This window comes from Tympanuchus pallidicinctus, unplaced genomic scaffold (genome assembly GCF_026119805.1).
Source record: "Tympanuchus pallidicinctus isolate F22 unplaced genomic scaffold, pur_lepc_1.0 scaffold2, whole genome shotgun sequence".
NCBI classification, from domain to species: Eukaryota; Metazoa; Chordata; class Aves; order Galliformes; family Phasianidae; genus Tympanuchus; species Tympanuchus pallidicinctus.
In genome coordinates this window covers 8,761,446-8,784,998 of record NW_026294721.1, presented here as the reverse complement: position 1 = coordinate 8,784,998, position 23,553 = coordinate 8,761,446, and the positions used below count along the sequence as shown (strand labels likewise).

The window sequence follows — 23,553 nt, the reverse complement described above, 5'->3', positions numbered from 1 at the left end:
TAACAAAACACTCTGAAATCAGTGTTTGGCTTGTGGAATCTTTCTAGCTGAACTGTGGTTTCTCCTTCCTTGCATTATCTGTCCTTGACAGCCATTGGGATTTGCTAAGATCTCAAACACAGCAGTGATGTAGATTTTTTAATTCTAGAATCCTTCCTTTGCGTCTTTAAGAGTAAGAGTACTTCTGTAGAAGATCCCATCTGTTTATTTGGCTCAGTTTTCTATAGCTCCCATAACCCCTCTTCCTCCTAAACAGCTGAAATCTCAGGAACAGTAATTAGAAAGAAAAACTACTCCTTTTACATTCTTGCAATGTTCATGCCAGTGCTTGTAACAGTATGAGATGCCAAGCCTGCTTTGAAGGCCACTCACTAAAAATTCAATCCCAATGTAACAGTAACTTGAAAATTACTGCTGCTCCACTTCAAGACAACAACTGTCTGAAAACAAATATGCTACAATACAAAATGTTTATCATATGGCTAAACAGATACAAAAAAGATGCTGAGCTACATCTGAATAACAGAACTATGACATATAACACTTTCTTCTGCATCTAGAAGAGTGTTGCCAGTTCAGATAAATTTTGAAAGGCATAGTTATTGCTTGCTAAAGTTCAAGAAGTACATAGGCAATGAAGGGGAAATAAAAGGAAAATAAAGGGATGAATATAGGCATTGTGCGATTATAGTTTAAAAGTAGTGATAAAAGAGAAAATAATGGAAGCTTCTGAATATGTCTAAACAAGGAAACGACACAGCTGAAATTATATGGGAACAGGAATTAAAAAGAGAAACAGAAAAGCAAGATATAGAAATGATTCGAGAAGGCACAACAGCCAAATATGAACACAAATATACATTTGCTCAATATTGAAGATCTCCTGTTGTTACACCTCAGTGTGAATACGCATTACAGGAGTAATCAGGGTTGTTGCCCTATTTTTTTTCTGCAGGGAAAAAAAGAGATTTGGTTAAACTGCAGAGCTTCTAAGGAATCCTTAACAAAGTTCCAGACAAAAAAAAAAAAAGACACTGTTGCTCTGACAGAAATCTGAATAAAGGAGCACATCTGTCAGGTTTGTTTCCACACTGCACTGCTGAATTCCCTAAAGGATCATTCAGGAGGAGCAGAGTTACAGTCAATTATTTGTTATAGCTTTATGAGAGAATAACACAGCACTTGGTATTCAAGGACATGACATTTGGCATTTTTCAGAGTCCTTTTGGTATTACACGTTCTGTTTCATTAAACTTTTCTTGCATTTTCTATTGAAGTAGACCAAAACATGAGTTGCAATGATGAGCTTCAACTCACAGAGCAGTTGCATTTCACTGGCAGGTGAGACACCTGCTAGCAGTTATTTTAATTGGGGTTTTTTGCACTCATTATTTATTTCCATACTAATAATTTAAAAGAATCACAGAATCACAACAACTAGAAAGACATCTGGAGACCTACGAAGTCCCTATTGTCCCATCAGCAGTTATCAAGAAAGAGCTTTTAATGCACTCACTGGGAAATGGATCAAAAGGAAATTTGGATCCACCAGATCAGCTAGACATTCCCTAAGCAGGAGCACTAAAACAGCTAGGAATTTCAACAAGTAGTTTATTTCTTCCCAAAATAAATCAAATTTTCTAGAAGAACAGAATTCATGACCTGGTTTTGATATACTCATCTTTAGTATCTATCCTGAACAGTTTAGCTAAGGAAGCAATTTCAGCAAGATAACTGCAAGAGAAAACTGTTAACATGTATGAGAATCAACCGCTCCACAGAGATGTTGTACAATATTACCCCAATACTTGCTTCTTTTTTCGCTCTAATTAAATTCATAAAATAAAGGATCCATTTTATGAGAATGCCCATTTAAAAATAAATTCCAACCTGGTTAGTTTTCTCTGATGTTCCATTAATTCACAGGAAGGATATAGGTGAGAAGTTACTGTAATAATACATTTCCCCAACTTACATTTTCTGCACGTTATGTGATTCATTTTCTTCACTTTGACATTGTTTAACTTCCCGCTTGAATGCACAGAATTAAATGCAATGAATAAAATAAAGAAGTCATTTCAGAAAAAAAGTTACAAAGTTTAATTCAATTTAAATGAGCTGTGAGGAAAAAAAAAAAAATAGCTTCATCCACACTACAACAGAGTGGTTTTCCTATGATTCGAAACTGGAACAAAGCAAGACTAAAGCTTCAAAGACTGAACAAGGACACCTTATCTGGGTTTGCCTTTACAGGGAGTTGAGAGACATCCGCACAGAGAATCACAGAGGCAGATGCTGTGATGAGGACTGTTCATCTAATGGTTTTTGCAGAGAGAAGGAAGGCTTACAACACTCTAAGAGTTAAGAGCTATGAGGTTCCAGGCCTTCTGTAGATTGAACACAATGTGTTTTTAATACCACCATGACTTCCTATCACTGTCAGCTACTGCAGACTCTTGACGGGAACATCAGAAGAATCCTGTTTCTGGTGGGCCAGCTGAAGGAGTCAAAATGTCTGGTTGACTCTGACCCTGGTCACAGATTTGCAAAACAGCAGACAGTGAAGAAACTAGGCTTAATCTCTTGTCAAACAGGATTGTGCCTTTGATGAGAGATTTCTGCTCAGTTAGTCCACAAACTTATCTATGACTGCTTTTCCCTGGAAAACACGAGCATATCTGCGCAAATGCACTTTAAGGTGAATTAGAATATAAGGAACTAGACACTTCCATGAGAATGCACAAGAAGCGAGCATCTGGCACAAAGAATATCTTGGGTCACTGACTGAGCAAAGACCACAGGGAAACTCCAAAGCCATCCTGATTTGAAAGGTCCCTGTGACTTCAAATTACTACCCCAAGAGTGATTTATCAGCAAGGATCTGGATCTTTCTATGGCAAGAAAGATTTTAAACTACTAGGATTTAATCCTGCATAAAAATGAAATACTGCACAGACAGGCAGAACCGGTAGGATCATAGCAGAGTTAAAGGTATGCTTGTGGTTCACTTCACAAGATCAGGCTGCAACTAACTGCTGTGCTATCTTCCACAGGGAGTTTTGGTTTGCAGTCCCTGTCAGAATGGGATAGATATTTTTATGACAATTTTACCCTTCCATCAAATTTCTTACTGTGCCTCCAACTGAATTTTGTATTAAAGACTACAGTTGGGGTTAGGTTTAAGGACAAGAGTAGGAACAAAGAGAATCAGGAAAATAGAACCCACTCTATTCTTCTAACCCTCAGAAACAAAGACAGAGAAAGGGTGTTAATAGAAGCTCATAATTACTTTAAAATCTAATAGAATCATAATTGATGTAACTTGGGCTTAAGGTAGAAAATTTCAACTTGTGAATTTAAGCTGATGGATGTTGCTCACCTCAGAAACTTATAAGGATGATGGAGCAGTGAAAATACTATTGTTGTTCAGAGTTTTCAGCTACAAAATAGCCTTCAGTCTACCTTAAGTGGTGATTTTTTGGAAAAGCAGCAAGAAACCTGGCTTAGAAGATAAAAAAGCCTTCTTCAATAAAAAATACAAAACAAATCTGGTCTGTTTCTGCAGCATTGTTACAGTTAGGTTAACATTTCTAAAAGGAGAGTCATAAAAATGTTTATTGCAAGCTGCAAAGGCTAATAAAATGAGGAATTTAGTAGGAAATTTGTTCCATAATACAGTGGTCAATCCTAAAACTGATGGCTGATGGACTTGTTTTCCCATCACTTCACTAACATACTTTATATTTTAAAACATCAGCATATCCTTCATTTTAGAAATGAGGCAAGTCTGTGAGACTTTTGCCTGCTTCTACAATTCAGTTTTACAGCAACAGCTTCTAAGTCCATATGACTGAGAGTCTCAGCACAAACTTAGGAAAATGTGGAAGAGAAAAAAAGATGCTTACATTGCTTATGGAGAAGAAAAAAAAAACACAAAAAACTGGAATCCAGTAAAAATTCTCCTCCTCAGAGTGCCATTTGCTCAGAAATCTCATTATAGTTTGGGCAGTCTATTTGTTTTCTGATTTATAATGCATGAAGATTTGGTGTTGACAGTAGTACAGCACTACACTTTGCTCTGCTCAAAGTCACACACAAGGTCTGAAGTAAATTCAAAGTAAATTAATGCAGTGAACCCTTGGCTCCAGCCAGGCTCTAGTACTGTGCTAAATAAAAACGCAATGCAGAGACGCCCAACCATGCCAAAGATCTCATACTACACAAGTTTTGCAGCATGCAAAGAAGGATTTAGCAGGAAGACCAAAGAAAGAAAAAGTTTATTCTGTCTTTCCCTCAGAAACACCCGCGCGGAGTATGCTCTGCATCTCAGTGCACATCCCCTGCTCTTCCATGATGGTGGCATTCAATTTTAGTAGATTTTTTAATTATTGGAGAGATATATACTGGCCCTGGATTAGTCATTTAACATTTTTCCCCAATATTACGTATTTTTGCTTAATACTGTCTGACAATATCCTCCAAAAACACCCCTGCTGCACCTCCTGGCTGTGTGGCATGAAGGGATGTGGGCACCAAGAAGCAATGGACTCTCCTGTCCAGGAGCTTTGTTCAGCACGCGCCATTGACCTCAGGGTTGTTCTCATAGTCCACCCCTTTCACTAACAACCCAATCTACTCATTACTACATTTCCTACGTTCTTCCTCCTCTCCACACCCTCACACTCTATAGGCTGTTCTGGGCAGGGCTGTCTTCTTTCTCCAGTGGAGAACAAAGTCCTTCTCCCTCATGGAGAATAGAATCCTAGAATCATTATGTTAGAAAAGACCTCCCAAAGACCATGCAGTCCAACCGTCAACCCATCCCCACCATGCCCACTGAGCCATGTCTCTCAGTGCCACACCTACACATTTCTTGAACACCTTCAAGTACGGTGACTCCACCGCCTCCGTGGGCAGCCTGTTCTAATTCTTGGCCACTCTTTCCAAGAAGAACTTTTTCCTAAGATCCAACCTGAATTTCCTCTAGCACAAACCAAGGCCAGTACCTCTTGTCCTTAATGCTAATTGACTGGGAGAAGAGTTCGACCCCCCCCCCCAATCACCACAACTTTCCTTTAGGAAGAGAATCATTTAGGTCACTCTTGAGCCTCCTCCTCTCCAGACTGAGCAGTCCTATTTCCATCAGCTTTCTGCATAAGACTTACACTCCAGATGCTTCACAATATTGTTGCCTTTCTCAATGTCTTTCTTATAGTGAGGGGCTGAAAACTGAACTCTTTACTCAAAATGCAGCCTCACCAGAGCTGAATAGAGATGGACAATCACCTCCTTGCTCTTGCTGCCTGTACTCTTTCTGATACAAACAAAACAGCACTGGCCTTCTTTGCCACCTGGGCACATTGCTGGCTCACATTTAGCAGGCTGTTAACTAACATCCCTAGGTCCTTTTCCAGCACACAGCTTCCGGTCACTCTACCCCAAGCCTGTAGCATTGCCTGTGGTTTTCGTAACCAAAATACAGTACTCGGCACTTGGTCTTGTCAAAGCACGTTCTGCTGGCCTCAGCCCAGCAATCCATCCCGTCCAGGTTGCTCTGCAGAGCATTCCAACCCTCAGACAGATCAACATTTCCAGCTTGGTGTCACCTGCAAACTTACTGAGGGTGCACTCAATCCCTATGCCCAGATCATCAATTACTGTTCTTGCTTTCTGCTCTTCCTCAACTGCTCTTTATTTTTCATACACTCTTGCGCAGGGTTCTAATATCAGAAACCTTAGTTGATTGAAGGGGCCGTGCCAGACCTGAAGAATTGCCTTTTCCCACACAGATAACTCAATTGAGGGTCACGCAGCACAGGGAGCAGCACACACTGGGCACAGGAGAGTGCTTTATATACGCATCCATAACTGTATTTCCACATTTTGCGAAGCAAACGCTCAGAAAAAAAAAAAATTAAAAGATGCCGCTCCACCCCAATTCCTCTCACGCCAACAACCCCTCCCTCGCGGAGGAGGGCGCAGGGGCCGCCCCTCAGCAGCCGCCCGCCCGGCATCTCGGGACTCGTAGTTCTCCGCCCGGAGCGACATGGCGGCGCCGCGGGCGGCTGTTATCGCCGCGTTCCTCCTCGCCGTCAGCGCTCGGGCCAGCAAGTATTCCCGAGAGGCCAACGAGGGGCTGGCTGACGCCAAGAGGCGGGAGGCCGGGGAGTTCCGGGTGGTGAGGCTGAATCAGGTCTGGGAGAAGGCGCAGCGGGTGAGTGGGGCAGCGCGGGAGGAGCTGCTGTAAGGCGGAGGAGGGCCGACCCACGCTTCGGCCCCTGGGCAGCCGGCCGAGGCGGTGCGTGGTCGGCAGCGGTTCGTGCACGGCCAAAGCACCGCGTTACCAGGCCCTAGCGCGGGGTTAAGCCTCCGATTAAGAGAGTTTTTGTCTGGGTTTTTAGGCCTGGTGCCTCTGCCGGGCACCTCACGGGCCGATCACACTGCCCTGCTCCATGGGGCTGCCAACCGTGATGCTGGGAGAGGACCCTCAGAATGTGCCCCGTTCCCCTCTTCTGCTGTATGCACTGGGTTAGGAGAAATGTATCTTCCCATAGTTATATCCAACAGTGAAACTTCGTGCTGAGGAAGCAGAAAGAGAGTGTGAAGCCCCTCTGGTACGAGGAAGGTCAGAGGCTGACTCCTGCACCCACTGCTTGAGTGCTTCAGCTCTGTTCAGTAGCAGCAGCCGCCATCATCCCTGCTTTGCTTATGGCAGGAACTCAACACTGTAGGATAAGAAACCCTCCATCGTGGTGGTTAGATTCTCTCTGGTGAGGGACACTAAGTGATGTAGTCTCATGCAGGTGAGCCAGCAAATGGGTATTGCCATTCTCAGATTACAGAATCAAAGTGGCTTAGATTGGAAGGGACCTTAAGGATCATCAAGCTTAAAGATAATCGAGCTCAACCTTACCCACATCATGGCTTCCAAGTCAGCCATCCAGCCAAGCCACAAATGCCTCCAGTGACAGGCTACTCACAACATTCTGCGCAACCTGTGCCAGTGGCTCACCTCCCTCTGAGTAAAGAATTTCTTCCTAACATCCTAACATCTTAAGTCTGCCCTTTTATTTTAGAGCCATTTGCCATTGTCCTGTCACTATTAGTGAATGTAAATTGTCGGTCTCCAGCTTGCTTCTAAGCTCCCTTCATGAACCAGACGGCAGCAATAAGGTGTCACCAGAGCCTTTTCTTCTCCAAGCTAAGCCCAGCTCGTTCACCCTATCTTCATAGGAGCCCACTGATAATCTTTATGTTTTTCCTGTCAACCCACTCCAATAGCTCTTCATTCTTCATGTGTCAGGGACCCCATGCCTGGACACAGTGTGCCATATGGATCAGAAGGGGGAAAATCACCTCTCGCCCTGCTGGCCACAGCTCATGTGATGCAGCCCAAGATGTAGTTGGCCTTTCAGGCTGCAGACTCACACACATATGATGGCCATAATTGTGACTGTTATCTTAAAATTCATTGTACTCTAAGCAAAAAAAAAAAAAGCAATTACAATGCAGCAGAACAACCTCTAGCCTGCTCTGCACACCATACTCGCGTCCAGAGTATTGTGAGAGCTCAGAGAGCTCAGTTCTTCCAGGCAAAAATAAGTTAATCCTGTGTAGGCATTATCCCATCTAAGCTACTGAATTGAAACTACGATATTCTTCCTTGAGCTACACTTGGAATTTGATAGGGTTTAGTTTTGTTGTTGTTATTGTTGTGATTTTTTTATTTTTTATTTTTTTTAAAAAAAAAAAGCACCCTGCCGTACCACTGTGGAGTTATATTCATTGCCCAGCATGTTAAAGAAAAAAAAAATGCTCCTCTGCTCAATGGGAGACAGGTGGAGGACAGGGCAGCAGCATACAAGCTAGCAGCTGAAGAAGAAACAGCACTAAGACTAGAATTAAACTAGTATAGTATTCTCTGTTTCCTCTTATCCTCCCCGCTGTTGCCCCCATCTCTTTCTTTTTTTCTTTAATCTGCGTCTTCTGGAATTCAACTTTGAAGCTTCACATCATCAAGATTAATTCTTGGCCAAGCAGGCTAACATAAAAAATGGAGATAAGCCTGTCAGGATAAGCTAAGTAACAGTAACTTTCATGTGTGTGAGGCAGATTTTAGAGAAGCAACATGTACTTGAGCTACACTTACTACCATGAGGCCAATAGTCACGTATAAAAGGAAGAACTGTACTCACCCAGCTGGTGAACAACTACACAACACCTCCTCCTCAGAAAGCAGCCTGGACCCAAGATGTTCTCTCCTTAATGGCTGGCCCTTATTTTAGCCCAGGGTTGCTCCATCCTGGATCTACCCCTTCTGGTCACATGGGGGCACAGGTGCAAACACTTTTTAGCACTGCCTAGACCAGCCACATGCCATCACCAGGTGCTCAATCACTAGTTCAAACCAGGACCTAACCAGGAACAAGGAATGTGCATCTTGACCTCAGTGTTTTGTTGTTTAATCATTAAATGTAGCCTTCCATCTCTGCTCTCAATTAGTCCAACAAAGACTGACATTGGTGTGAAGTGTCATCTGTTAACACTTATTTTACCTGATGTTATTCAAATTCCTGCATGAGATGATCTTGAAGGAAGCAGATCATAGCCTGTATGCTTTAAATTGCCCTACTGTCTTCGCTTTTATATTATGTAATTCGGACAGGCAAGGAGATTCCACCAGAACATTTCAAAGAATTTGCGTTGTCCAAAAGTTGCATACAAATTATAATGACAGTCAGAAAAATATTCTTGGACTTGAGAGAATTTTGAATAGAATCTTCCTTTTTCTCCTTAGAGAACAATGGACTTAATTTAATTACTTATTTCTCATTGAGAATTCAAAATGTTTGGTTAATGAAGATGCATCCCCAAGCTTTCCATTTAGATGATCTGATGTGATTCTCTGGTACTTTTAGAAAACCCAAAACTATGTGCTTATGAGGTTGTACTAACTGCAGTGTATGCCTAATGGAAATTGTACTGTGTCATCTTTTATACATTAGTGTGTCTCTGATGGCAGTTGCACATTTAAAAGGTTATATTGTCCTATTTTGCAGTATTTGTCTGAGTTACTGTTGTCTGAGTTACTGATGGTGACTTTTTTATCCTGGATTTGCTCAACCTGTAAACATATTATGGCATTAGAGTACAGAACTGCCAAGTAATGATGAGTCATTTCCTTCACAATTTATAGCAAACTTCCTCAGTCTTCCTCTCAGAACATCAAGACACAATTCTGCTAAGCAAAATAGTATTACTTGGTGCCACCACAGCACTGAAGCTCTGGCTGTCCAGGTCAGCCTTCTCCAGAAAAGTAAATAAGTAAATAAGGTTTTCATTATTTTAATGCACAAAATTCATAACTAAAGTGGTTTCTGCTAAGTGCTTAGCTTTCATCAAACAGTTCTCCAAAGGCAAATGCTAAAGAAGATTACAGAGAGGCTTTAGAACTAGAGGGATCAGAAGTTTTAATACATTCTATAAATTACTTATTTATCTGTGATTCCAAGTACTCTCAATTTTGGTAAATTATTTCACTAGGCTAAGTGCAAGACACAGAGAAAAACCTGGTTTAAAAATTGCAGTAATCAAGTAATCTTGTGTCACTGAATGTAATAGAAGGATTTACCTTGAAACCAGAAACAGAAACGTGCAGAGGTTCCTGAATTCCCTACAATTTAGTGCACTAACTCAGAATAATTACACTATTCCTAGTAATTTTCAAATAACCTGCTGATGCTCAGATGAATGGCTGAGTCTTTTCAGTACCATCAGTTTAAACATCAGTTTCTGATGTTTAAAAATTATACCGAGATCTGAATCTGTGTATGTTAAACATACTGAATTCTCACTGAAAATGCAAGTTTTTGTAATTTTATCTGATTTTAATGAAGAGGGGGAAAAAAATGGGAAAAAAAAAAGAAAAAACATCCGGTCAGTAAATTTGTGCTATAGAATGGATGAACCCAGCCAGTCTAGGGGTGGATCTGAACTCCCAGGAGCTGTTTGCTCAGCAGCCTCAAGTAGGACAAAAGAAAGCTCAGGCAAAACTTCACTGGAGGTCACACTGCTGGCACGTGTTTTGATTACCTCTCTACTCTGGGCTTTTCTTCTTGTTATAAACACACATGCAAGAAGTTCTTAAGCATAAGCATGATTTGCTTCATTTTCTTGTTTCAAAGAATAACTAAAGCATCTAGAATCTGGAAATTCAAATGTTTGGGCTCATCTTGCAGCAGTGCTGCTTAGCCAGCTGCATGTTAGCTATTGTCTTTGTTCTTGTTTTCTCTGTGTATTTCACAAAATTTCAAGCTGGCCCATTTAAATCCTTTTTTTTATTTGTGTCAACCTCAGTATTTTCTCTTTTTCTTCCATTATGTAGGAAAAGAATACTGCTAGGTTTTTATGTTTTTAATGCACATAAACCATGTTGAGTAGTGGAATCTTTGAAAACTGTGTACTTTGTTGCTAGTAAAAATTGCTGATAAATGGGTTGTGTGACCAGCAAGGCTGTGCTCAGCATCCTGGTAGTCTGCAAAACCATGCTGACAAAAGAAATTTACCAATTCACTAAGATTGTGTGGTTAGGTCCAAAAGAAAGCATACGTGCTGGCAAGGCACAACATTTGAGAAGTTTGGCCATTATTGCCTGTTGTGTGTTAGTAAAACTGAATGGAGTCACTTCCTTCTTCTGTTTTCATTTAGCTTCATCTCTCTGCTGTGAAACTAGCAGAATTGCACAGCGATCTGAAAATACAAGAAAAGGATGAGCTAAGCTGGAAAAAACTGAAGGCTGAAGGGCTGGATGAAGATGGAGAGAAAGAAGCCAAGCTTAGACGCAACTTAAATGGTAAGGTACATCTTTGCAAAAGAGATTGAAACTGCATGAAACATTTGTTTAGACACCTCTATGAGTGTTTGAACCATTTAGTAACAGATTGACTTTCAAGTCACTAAGACACTCTATGCAGGAGTTGTTTGGAGATCAGCAGGGATGTCAGGAGGCTAACAGCCTCCTTTGCTTCTGATATTTTCAAAAAAGATCATTAAACTCTTCATCTTAAACTGTTAACCTGCCCACTGTGAGCTGCAAAATCTAACTCTGAAAGTCAAGGATGCAGCAGCCAGCCTTGTGTACATTCATAGCAGATTCTAATGCATCTCTATCTTCTATTTCCCCTGCAGTCATTATGACTAAATACGGAATGAATGGAAAGAAGGACTCCCACCTAACTGATAGTAACTACATTAAAGATGGTACAGAAAGTGATACACTGGATGACCCAAGACTGGAAAAATTATGGAGCAAGGTGGGTAAAATTTCCAGGATTGCAGTGTAGTAAACCAGTGTTTCTTCTCTTCTGTGAGTCTCCAATCTTGGAGCCTGAATAGCTTTAAGCTATACTGATCTATTTTTTAAACACAGGACAAACTGCTGTGCTCTGTAGCACATATCGCTGTGCACTGTGGGCATTCCATGTGCATCCAAGTCAGTAGGTTTGGCAGCTTATCTTTGCTAAAGAAAACACACCACAGAGGCTAAGATCTTCTATCCATTAAGACAAATAGAATCTTTCCTCAAATGTCACTGAACACATGATTTTCTTTTGTTGTTTTTCATGTTCTTCTTGTTGTTCTTTCTGTGTTGGTTTGTTTTTAACTTTGCATTTAAAATAGAACTATCTCATGGAATATTTAGAAAGGAGAAAGAGGATGTTTGGGGAGATGTTAGAAAGACATTAAAGACATTCCCAACAATGTTTTCAAGTGAAACTTTCCAGAATTTGCATGAAAAATAAATAGAAAGTGTACTATCTGGGCAGCTAAAACTGGCAAAGTAGTAACCTTAAAAAATGAAGTAATTTGTTTTTTAGAAACAAGTAGTTGTATAAAGGAAAGAGTTCTTAGACAATCTAGTGCAATGGTAAATAAAGCAGAGAAAAGTTAGGCTGTGTTTTAAAGTGTTACTGTAATCAGATGCAGCTCTGGCAAAGGATACATTGTCATGTGCTTTAGGGACTAGTTAAGTTCATCACTCAAAGTATTCCCTAAGGCTGAATAGGTGTGAACAATTTTCAATTTTGGTCTTGCCATTGCAATTGGTGGGCAATTAGGGCTTCACTAGTTGCTGAATGTAGACCTATGAGGAACAAATCACTGCATGGCCAATAGAATCATAGAAATGCACAGTAGCGATACAGTCTTCACTTGCCAGTAGAGTATGTTTTCTTGAGTAAAGATTGTGCTTAATATTGGGCTACAGCTATCACACAGACAGTTCCCTTTAATTTGCCCTTGAATCTCTATGGCCCTTCCTTCTCTATCAAATTATTTTCCACAGAATAGAAAAGAGGTGTTCTTCATTGGGTAGTCTGTAGCGAGCCAACTTCAGTTTGATATGATTAAAGTGACCATGTTCCTGAATGCCTAGTTTACCCTCAAACTTATATCATGGGATTCAAAACAGAAGATCTTATGGAAGAGCTGGGCTTAATCATTTTCCTAATGTAGCAGGGAGAAGTTTCAGCAAGGGAATTCATGTAATAGCACTTGGCCTGGGAGTCATAATGAGCTCATGTTTCTTTCAGGCCAAGACCTCTGGGAAGTTCTCAGATGAGGAGCTGGATAAGCTTTGGAGAGAATTTAAACACCACAAAGAAAAGATTCGTGAATACAATATTCTGCTTGAGACCGTGAGCAGAACTGAAGGTGTCCAAACATTTTCCTGGTGTTTCTAGATCTCTGTCTATTGCCTCCATTGTTTCCAAGTCTCTTTGAAAATCCCTCAGTCTGACGTTCCTGCTAGAACAGCTTGCAGATGCTGACATTCCCAGATACTTGCTTGGTTTAATTCCACATTAGCTGCCAAAAAATCATGCCAGCTAATGAAAGTGTTGCCCTTTCGGTTTTCTAATTCTTGCTTGTGTTTCAAGCAGTGAAGATACCATCAGATTACTAACAATGGCTTATTGGAGTTTAATGGAAATTATGCTGCAAGCACAGATTTACTGCTGCAGATTGTGGTTCTAAAGTCTGCAAGACATGGTTGTGTCATCTCATCAGTGGAAGCCCAAGAGGATATGTATCTTGGGCACTGATCCTGAGGATCTGTATCCAGTTTGCTGTATTAATCCTAGTTAAAGTTTTGTTAGAATCAAACTGTTCTAAAGCTTGCAGGCAGCTTGATGTTTGCATTGCAAAGTCCAAGCTGAAGCTGCTGAAAGTTATTTCAACATTGGATCTCCTGACTAATTCATGAAGTGCCTGAGGGAGGGTGATAGGATTTACCAACCATCCCTATTCCATTTCCTTGAGGTAATGCTAACCAGGGAAATTAGAACATTCCCTTATTAAAATTTCAGCTGATCACCAGCAAGAGGTAAAAGGCATTTGTGTAACATCGCCCTCCAGAGCACTGAGGAGCATCAACCTGCAAAAGGAGTTACTGCTTTTTAGAGTATGATGTTAATGTTTTACTGATTATAAGAACGGATTATATTTTATCCATCCCAGATTTGAGGGATTTCTACGGCTTCTTACCTGGTAGGATTTGGCCCACAGTCAGCTTTTCTCTTTCAACAGATATTCACAAAAATGTAATCAACCCATCTGAAGAGAACCTGGTGAAAGAGGAAGTCTTGCACAACAAACACAGAGAACTTAAAGACAAGCTAAGAAGCATCAACCAGGGGTTTGAGCGTTTGCGTAAAGTCAGTCACCAAGGATATGATGCAACCAGTGGTACGATTCAGTGGTATTTTTTTCATGTTTATTTGGTATCAATTTTATTAAACAAAAGTCAGTGAGCAAGTTAATTCATTTAATCATAGTAAATTCATTTAATATGGGAAGGGATATTACACTTTCTGCAACAGAGGGCAGGTAAGTTAGGCAATGTGCAGGGCAAACAATGGCATTGATTAGTTTGGGGGATTTTTTTTTTTTTTTTTTTTTTTGCTTTTAAATCATCCTTTTAAATAAATGGTAATTGCTACAATACTATTGTTTCAAGTGAAGTACTTGGACTTTTCTCCCTTTTTATCTAAGTAGATCTATTATATAATATAACTATATATATATATATATAATATAATATATTGTTTGATGTATCTGCATGCTTATCTTGCATAAAAGCATTATGTCCAAATTTTCATTTGGTGATATGTGTTTGTTTAGAATTTGAAGAGCCAAGAGTGATTGATTTGTGGGACATGGCAAAATCAGCCAATTTCACTGAAAAAGAGCTAGAATCTTTTCGGGTAAGTACAATTCCAGCAAGATCTCCCATGGAAAGATATTTTCCCACATGTTACTCTTAGGGCAGCCAATTCTATATTGCTTTTCAGGCATCAGAAAAAAGAAGTCATGATTTGATGTTTCAAATATATACATATATGAAACTATTCATGCATTTTCCTAGGAGGAGCTGAAACACTTTGAAGCAAAAATTGAAAAACATCATCACTATCAGAAGCAATTGGAGATTTCACACGAGAAACTGAAACATATAGAGGGGACTGGAGATAAGGAGCATCTGAACAGAAACAGAGAGAAATATGCCATGCTAGAAGAAAAGACAAAAGAGCTTGGATATAAGGTCTGTATAAATCCAGTGTACATACCTGCTGAAAATTAGACTCATTAGTGGAGGGAATGTCAGTTACACAGTGCTAATTTTTTTCATGCAGGTAAACATCTTCTAGAAGAGGAGGCTAAGGCATATCTGTGCTTCATGTTTAATGCAGAATAGGCATGATTGGTTTTTACAGACCTAATCGTAAAATGCCCAAAAATGTCCTTGACTCAGCTCTTCCTAAGAGCTGCCACATGTACTAATAAAAAATCTGAATATGTTAGATTGATTCATTTATTCTTGTAGCATCATTTGTTGTCGTACTGAAATTTGTTTCCTTTTTCTGCTAGGTAAAGAAGCATTTGCAAGACTTATCCAGCAGAATCTCTCAAGGTCTTCAACACAATGAATTATAAACATCTGTTCTCCTTCATGGGGTCAATTTATGAACATAAAACAAATTACAGAGGGATTTTATGAACAGGGTTAACCAAGCAGTCCTTCTGAAATGCTAAGGATTGAAAGTTGTCCAGTAAGAAAACATTCTGTGGTCCACTTAGTTTTGTATATTTGCACTATCACAATAAATGATTACATTATACATCTGAATCAAGTAACAGCCTTTGAAATAAGTCACGTCACAAGGAAGTGTGAACTCTCAGAAGATTCCTGCTAGTAAAATTAATACTGATCTTATAGTTAGTCAAAGTATTCTGATCAATGAAAGCAAACACCTGAGGTGCAGGTTGTTAAAGTTAAGAGAAGTTTAATATTTCGTTGTTTGGTTTGATGCATTTTCTACTGAAGGTAATTAAAATGTTTGTACTTGCCGAGCATTGATTCAGAGCTGCACTGTATATGAACCTTTCATGTGAGAGGAGGAAGACGAATAAGGAAGGAATAAATATTGTGGTCAATTCACAAAACTTGCAGACTAACACATCTGAAGTTACTGAATGTGTGTACAATTGTGTCATTGGTAGTTGCTTGGTTTTGTTACACTTAGTCATTAAAAATTGAAACAAGATATCAATGAGGTGTTTTTTTCTTCACTTTTGTTGGAGGACAAATAACCAGATGGAATTTTTTTGAGCATATATGCTTATTGGAACTGAAGTTAACTCACACATATTTTTTTAATACAGAAGGTTAGTTTTGCACAAGAATGTGATTCTGTATTCTGAATAGAGAGAAGGCTTTCTAAAGCAGCTTGTCTCTGAGTATGTACTCCAGTAAAACATTCCATCAAAGTTTCTATTGCTTTCTTTTCAATACCAGAACTTCCTGTTGCACATCAGAACTTTGGCCACTTGGATTGAAACTTTCTATAACAATAATGATGACCCTTTATTTCTAAGGATTTTTTCTTATGAAACTGCCAGGAGCAAGACAAAGGCAAAGGTCCATCGTAGGTAAATCATTACAGCTGCTTGGTTGCAAAGCTCTGTCAATCTCACAGAGCTGTAGCATGCCAGTTTAGGAAACTGCCTTCAAGTCTTGCTTGCTATATCTGTTGTGTGAGAAGCAGTAAAGAGAGACAGTTTGTCAAAATCAGCCACTATGTACATTATTTATCCAGGTCCTGAGTCCATGGTGGGTTGAAAGTAATATGATTCTGCATATAGAGAGTACTTCATAACACGCAGGTGATTTTAATGAAAACAGTGGTAGAGTCCTACCGTGAGATTTTGAATGCCTTACATTGCAGCAGGAAGTAATTTTTTACTGGTTTTGTTTTAATGTAAGCTGTTATTTATACTTCAGAGAATCGTTGTTCATCATTAGAAACACAGACCACAGTGAGTGAGAGTAAATCAATAACAGTTCTTAAAAATAATATGATTTAGATGTCTCCAGGGAATTGAGAGAATATTGGTAGCTTTCTGATTCTGGGAGCACCACTTGTGTCTGCAGTGACATTGCCAGCGATGTTCCAGACCTAGACTTCAGCCTAAGCACCACAGTTGATTGCCTTTGGTTGCATAAGAGACTTGAGCATAGCCACATTCATGGTCCTAGATCTCCCTATAGCAGCTGTAGTGCCAAAGGTGGCATTCAGTAAGTTTTAGAGCAACCTCTGTTTTCAGCTCCAGGATTTCATTAAGAATGGTCTGAAGCAAAGTTAACTGATGTACTGTTCCATAGATAATAGAATTTGTAGAATTATTTCTACTGTAGCTAGAGGCAACTGAAAGTTCCAGTAAAAGTTCATCATAGAGATAGTTCGTGTCATTTGTGGTGCATGTCTCCTTTGGTTGGTAAGCTAAAAAAAAGTAAACCCAAAAATAGTGTGGCTGATTCTAGTTAAGAAAGAGAGATCTGTTTTTTTCTGTTAGCTGCATGCCATGCACAAGAGCATAGAGCACAAAGCTGGGTGTGTACCTGGAAAAGAATATGTTTTGTGAAGAATTCCTGAAATGCTGGATTCACAGAGCGCATCTAGGTTCAGAGCAACAATAGTAATGCTTGTCTCACAGTGCACAGTTGCTTCAACACAGCCTCAGCACTCACATAATCACAGGGTTGGAAGGGACTTCAAGGATCATGAATCTCCAGCCCCCCTGCCACAGGCAGGGCCACCAACCTCCATATTTAATGCTAGACCAGGCTGCTCAGGGCCCCATCCTATCTGGCCTTGAACACCTCCAGGGACAGAGCATCCACAACCTCTCTGGGCAGCCTGTTCCAGTACCTCACTATTCTTCTCTGTAAAGAATTTCCCCCTGACATCCAACCTAAACCACCCCTCCCTCAACCTAAAACCATTTCCCCTTGTCCTGCAGTTATCAACCGTTTCAAACAGTTTATTCCCCTTCTGTTTGTAGGCTCCCTTTAGGTACTGAAAGGCTGCAATGAGGTCACCCCCTTTTCTGCAGGCTGAACAAGCCCAGCTCCCTCAGCCTGTCCTCATAGAGGAGGTGCTCCAGTCCCCTGATCATCTTCGTGGCTCTTCTCTGGACCCTCTCCAACAGCTCCCTGTCTTTTTTGTACAAGGGGCTCCACACTTGGACACAGTACTCCAGATGGATCCTCACAAGAGCAGAGCAGGGGGGGACAATCACCTCCCTGTCCCTGCTGGCCACCCCTCTTTTGATGGAGCCCAGGATACCATTTGCCCTCCGAGCTGCAAGAGCACACTGCTGGCTCAGGTTAAGCTTTTCATCCATCAAGACCCCCAGGTCCTTCTGCACAGGGCTGCTCTCAACCAGTCTGTACGGATGCCTGGGATTCCTCCGGCCCAAGTGCAAAATTCTGCACTTTGCCATGTTGAACCTCATCAGGTTCACCCAGGCCCACCTTTCAAGCCTGTTGAGGTCCCTCTGAATGGCATCCCTTCCTTCAACTGTGTCAACCGCATTGCTCAGCTTGGTGTTGTCAGCAAATTTGCTGAGGGTGCACTCGAAGATGTTAAAGAGCACCGGTCCCAAGACAGACAGACCCCTGGGGGACACCGCTCATTACCAGGCTTCAACCTGGACACTGAGCCATTGATGACCACTCTCTGTCTGCGGCCTTTCAACCAGTTTCTTATCCATCAGGTGGTCCACTCATCAAATCTACATCCCTCCAATTTGGAGATAAGGATGTGGTAGGGGACCGTGTCAAAGGCCTCGCTCAAGTCCAGTTAAATGACATTGGTCGCCTTTCCCTTGTCCACCGATGCCATCACTCCATCATAGAAGGCCACCAGATTGGTCAAGCATGACCTTCCCCTGGTGAAGCCGTGCTGGCTGTCTCGGACCACAGGCCCATTCCTCATGTGATCAAGCATGTTATCTAGGATGATCTGTTCCATGATCTTCCTAGGCACAGAGCTGAGACTCACAGGCCTGTACTTGCCGGGGTCCTCCTTCTCCCTTTCTTGTAAATGGGAGTGATGTGACCCTTCCTCCAGTCATCCAGGACCTCACCTGACAGCCTTAAGCAGAGCTGAGGGTTGCACCAGATCTTTACCCAACACATCACAACAGTAATCAGGCTCAAACACTGGCCAAGCTCCAGCAGAGTGGCAACTACTTCAGTGTACAGAGACTGACAACATATATTTACATGTTGCAGTAATTTAAAATTAGGAACGTCACAGATCATTAGTAAAAAAGGCTGGAAGACTGGTTTTAGTGCAATCATTTACTTCAGTTGTTGAACAAGGCTGTTAATGAGTCATTAGGTACAAAGGTTGTTCATACAAACAGAGAAGAAAATGTTAAGCAGCATTGTTTGCTCCTCCTAAATTCAGCTTCCTCCTGAAAGCCTGAAACACTCCAGCAATTAGATGTTGCAGTAGCACAGAGAAAACATTAGGAATCACTTCCATTGCTGCCAAGGCTCTTTGCTGCTTTTTTTGAGATCTGGAGAGAGTGCACAGGCTGACATCTGATTACACTGCTTTGAAAGTCTATGCCTTTTACCCAGCAGTATTGGTACAAGTCATTTTATTGAGGTTTTAAGCCAGAGACATTTCATACAACCAAAATAACACAAGTGAGTGGGCTTTGAGATGTTGCTTTTAAAAATGGCCTGAATCATCCAACTCATGTAAAAAGCAACAAAAAATCAAAGCCGAGAAAAAGGATACTTGGATTTGTCTCTAGTTCATGTATACAGTCCTGTGCCTAGTGCAGGTTGAATTATGGAGGCCACAGATGAGACTGCAGGGAAATGCCGACTGAATAGGAAAGCAGTAACAGCTTTTCCAGGGTAGCTGAGGCTTCTCTTCCTTAATGGGTAATTTATCTGATTTATCTTGTAATTATTTAAATTATAGTTTTTCAAATCACTCTGGGAAAAAAAAAAAAGGAAATACAAAAATAGGAGCAGAAGAGGGAGGAAAAGAACTGTATTCATTAGAAGGGGGAAAAAAGATCAGAATGTTTTGTGCTTTATACAGTCTGTCAAACTCTTCCCTACAAAAAGAACCTCAAATTTGTTAGTGATTTCATACGGCTTGGGGGGTTAGAAAATTAGAGGTAAATATACACAAGGCACAGCATAAACAAAAATAACCACATCTTTCTTAATGGAAACACCACGTCCTACGTACAGGTAGGGGAGCATCATTCTAGCCTGACACACACGGAACAACCACTGCACCAAATGGATTGCAGTACTGATATCACCTTCACCCCCTGCAGAAGCAGAAAGGGTATCTAAATTCATCATGTGGAGACCATTTATGTTTTGTGAGATGCATCTGAGGTGCCACCACTTCCCAGCCCCACCTCCTAGCAGCCATCCAGTTCCAGCACATGTGTACCACAGCACCAGAAACCAGGGCATCACAGTGGGAGCTGTGCTGCAGGGGACCTGCTGGGAAGCACAAGTGCAGTGTTCAGCTCAGAACTAACCCATACAGAGTTAACACACAGTTCTCAGTTTGCAGTATATTCATGATCCACAGACCTTCCGTCATCATTTGGAGCTTTGGAGATGTATTTAAATTGGGTTTTTCTTTTTCTTTTTCTAAAGGTGCACTTTTATGTACAAAAATCTACCAGTTGTACACAAGCAATTTTGAAATCATTTTTAAACAGAACTTTTCTTTCCACAGCACTTAATTAGAATAGAATGAATAAACTAAAAAGTCACAAAATAAGTCAGTAAATAGGCTGTTTCTCAAAACAAACCTATCATTGTAAAGCCAAACAGGGAGCAGGTCATCAACCTACAGCAAAAAAAAAAAGAGTGGATTTGTTATTATTATTACTATTACTAGTAGCAAGTCATAAAATAGAAGTGCAACTTTTATATCTGTCCAGTTGAGCCAAAATAAGTTCATAAACTTTCATCCAGAGAAAATACTTTGAGCCATAGTGTACAGTGACAATAGTCACACAAATGCTTTCAATATTGCTTACTGCATTCATAAATCCAAATCCTCGCATGTATTATCCTACACTCAACGAGCTCTCCTAAATTCAAAAAAACCTGTACACAGATATTAATGCTTCACATGGGGACATAAAAATGATGGGTACATTAATACAGCATGTAGCTGTTTTGTTCTGCCACTGATGTATTAACTTATCAGAAAGCTGCACACGTCTGCTTTAATAATAACATTATGCCAGCCTCAAAAGTTGCCTGTCAAGAATTGATCTACCATAATTTAAACCTGGTGGTTTTCAAAGGGCAAAGTGAGTGCTGAATTTCTTTGAAATAAGTCTCTGATTAAAATAAATGTCTAATATTTTGCCATTATAGTTTTCCATGCCACTTATTTTAAAAAGGGAGGGACACACCATTATTTTAAGAAACCTGCTGAAAACTGGAAACCCACTTATGCAACCCAGCAATTTGCAATGCTTGGCATCAGATCCATATCCAAATTAAAATCTCAGTTTCTAATTCAAGGTACATGAACCAAAACCACTAATTACCAGAGAATCATTAAGGTTGGAAAAGACCACTAAAATCACCTAGTCCAACCACCAAACTGCCTTTCAACGGGGAAAGAGTTCATTCTCCACCCTCAACCCCATATTCTGGGACTCCATTTACAATACTGAACATGAAGTATAGACACTAGACACATTAAACAATGTAAAGAGATTCCACATACCAGCTCACGGGGCCACTGGTGATCTCATATTTTGTTCTACTGTGAAGTTCAAAAAGCAAAATGGGAGAGAACAATGTAGAAAAACAGGCATCTCCAAAAGAAGAGGCTTCCATAGCAAGAGTTTAGGTGCTAAGAGTTACTGCTGATTTCAGTCCAACAGCAGGTTGCTGGCACCTCATTTTTGTTAAGAACTTTTCAGATTATAGTTTGGTCTTAGTCTGCACCAAGCTAATGCAGATTCTCACACAAAATAAAACACATTCCAACCAGACAAGTACATAAATATTGCCTGGAAGACTGAAGGAACCTACCCTTTTCCAAGCCCTTCTTCAAACAGCTAATAGCCAGAATCTCTACAGAATGTATTGACGATGTCTGCTTTAGTCTCAGTTTGCCAGCATTGCTTAACCCTTGCCATTACCAATCAATTGATTCAAAGGTTGTGCAAACTGACCTTCATTCCCCTGCAGAGACTGAGTTTGCAGAACTGCAGAGTCTTCATTTATGAGTTTCCAGAGATCTGCTTAGGGGTTGTTTTCCTTTTCATTTTATTGCCATCTCTATAAATAGCTATGCTGGAATTTTTGGAGTAGTTAAAAAATGTGTATTTATTTATTTATTTAATTTAAAGTAGTTCTGCAGTATATATCCAGGATTACAGAAGAAACATGAGTGAGCATTTTTAGCTACATGAATATAACAGGATTAAAACCGAGCTCTCTTTAGCTCCTTCAAACCAAGAAAAAGAGCAGCTCATCCTACTCAGCTTTGAGCACTTACCACTTTGCAGTGGAGACTGAGGGCAGGGGGTAGCTCAGGCTTTTTTCCCGCACTGGCAGCCTTTCTCCTTGGCCATCAAGTTTAATTTTATCTGCTTGCTTCCAGCTCTTCTGTGCTGTTCAGGGCAAACATCTTGTCCATATATGCAATGGGTTTCCTGTGAAAACCCAAACTGAAGATGTGGCTGCAAGCTGTAACTTGCATCTTGACAGCTCCCCAGTCAGGTAGAGGGTCTCAACACGTTAAATTTTGTCAGTGTGAAGGAGGGTTTGGCCAGAAATACACATGCTAGAAGATATATCTTGTGGCAACAAATCCCAAAGGCAGACCACGAGGGGCTTCAAATCTCATTAGTGCAGAAAATGCATTCTCAGCTATCACTGATGGTCTCTGGCATCAGGCACATACTTCAAAAAGCACAGAGAGAGCAAAACTTTAATAAAGCCACTTCATGGGCTTTCAGCAGCTCTCTTCCCTCTCTAGGAAATCTCCCAGCTATTCTAAACTGCACTGACACAGCTGAACCCAGGGTTGGGTACACCTTAGTGCCAAGCCAGGCTGCTGCTTCGTAGCAGGGCCCAGCAGAAGCCACCACTCACCCAACACACAGACCAACGCTTCATAAGCTTTTCAGCAAGGAGAAAAACCAGATACTGAGGCTAACTACTCTTCCCAGGGACCAAACCATTCAATTTGTTTTATATGGAGTTGCTCAGATTCATCCCATATCAATATCTGTCTCTGTTACTGCTGCAGGATCATTCAAAAGGCTGATGCAGGTCTACAGGACACACAGTACCACATGGGCAGCAGGTCAGCCTGGCATTTAACCACTCCTCTGCCTTTGCTCCATTTCTGCTAAGGAGGTTGTGGCAGATCTGTTTGAGAACACAGCAGCACCTTCAGCCTTTTCCAAGAAACCTCACATCCTCACTACTGCCACAAAGAGGAGACCAGCACTGGTTCAAACACCACATGTTACAGACCCAAATATTCTTCAGCTGCACCCTCCTCCTGACAGTACGCTCACCAGCAAAAAACTGCTGCTTTCCCTGGTGACACTTACCTACTTCTCTGTCAAACCCCCAGCATGACCATGATTTTTTCCTGTGCTTATGGATTTGTAGCCAGTGCTGCTAAGCATCTCTTGTAAGAGGACCAAGCGTGTGCAGCAGCAAATGGCACTGCACAGGGTCTATCCTGCAGCAGTAATAGAGACAGACATTGATATGGGATGAATCTGAGCAACTCCATATAAAACAAAACTCCGATATCCAAAGGCCAGGTTTCCTACTGAGTACAGCCTCCTGTGTTTTCTGTGTGCTGAGCTACCCTTACATTTCCAGCTCAGCCTACAGATGAGCGATATTTAACTTATACAATAGCAGGTGCTAGGATTTATTTTTTTAAGGAATTCACAGCAGTATAATGTAATGTAGAGATAAATTACTGTCATGCTAAATCTGCTTTCTGATCCCACCCCCCACCTCACATTCCTCAGATAAACTGACACTTATTATTTCAGTAAAACGGTGATGTTACATACGCCTCTGTGTATACAGTGAGATAATACATTTGAATTATTTCTAGATGCTCTGATGCAGAAAAAATGTATGAAAGCAAGTAAATTTCAAGTTAA

General features: G+C 40.8%; 2 protein-coding genes across 2 annotated transcripts in view; one reads left to right on the top strand and one right to left on the bottom strand.

The window, feature by feature from the left end:
* RGS12 (regulator of G protein signaling 12) overlaps positions 1-23,553 on the bottom strand; it is a 279,183-nt gene that overhangs the window by 52,808 nt on the left and 202,822 nt on the right. The window lies entirely within an intron of this gene.
* On the top strand, positions 6,016-15,602 carry LRPAP1 (LDL receptor related protein associated protein 1). Its single transcript, XM_052683094.1, has 8 exons — positions 6,016-6,214; positions 10,708-10,852; positions 11,188-11,312; positions 12,591-12,711; positions 13,585-13,743; positions 14,179-14,261; positions 14,423-14,599; positions 14,926-15,602. Exons 1-8 carry the CDS (start codon positions 6,047-6,049, stop codon positions 14,989-14,991), a joined length of 1,044 nt encoding a protein of 347 aa, XP_052539054.1. The 5' UTR covers positions 6,016-6,046; the 3' UTR covers positions 14,992-15,602.

Excerpts from the sequence above, each read along its gene's own strand:
- LRPAP1 (XM_052683094.1), top strand. The coding sequence starts at position 6,047 with ATGGCGGCGCCGCGGGCGGCTGTTATCGCCGCGTTCCTCCTCGCCGTC. Across the intron at positions 6,215-10,707 it reads TCTGGGAGAAGGCGCAGCGG|CTTCATCTCTCTGCTGTGAA; the intron begins GTGAGTGGGGCA and ends GTTTTCATTTAG. Across the intron at positions 12,712-13,584 it reads GACCGTGAGCAGAACTGAAG|ATATTCACAAAAATGTAATC; the intron begins GTGTCCAAACAT and ends CTCTTTCAACAG.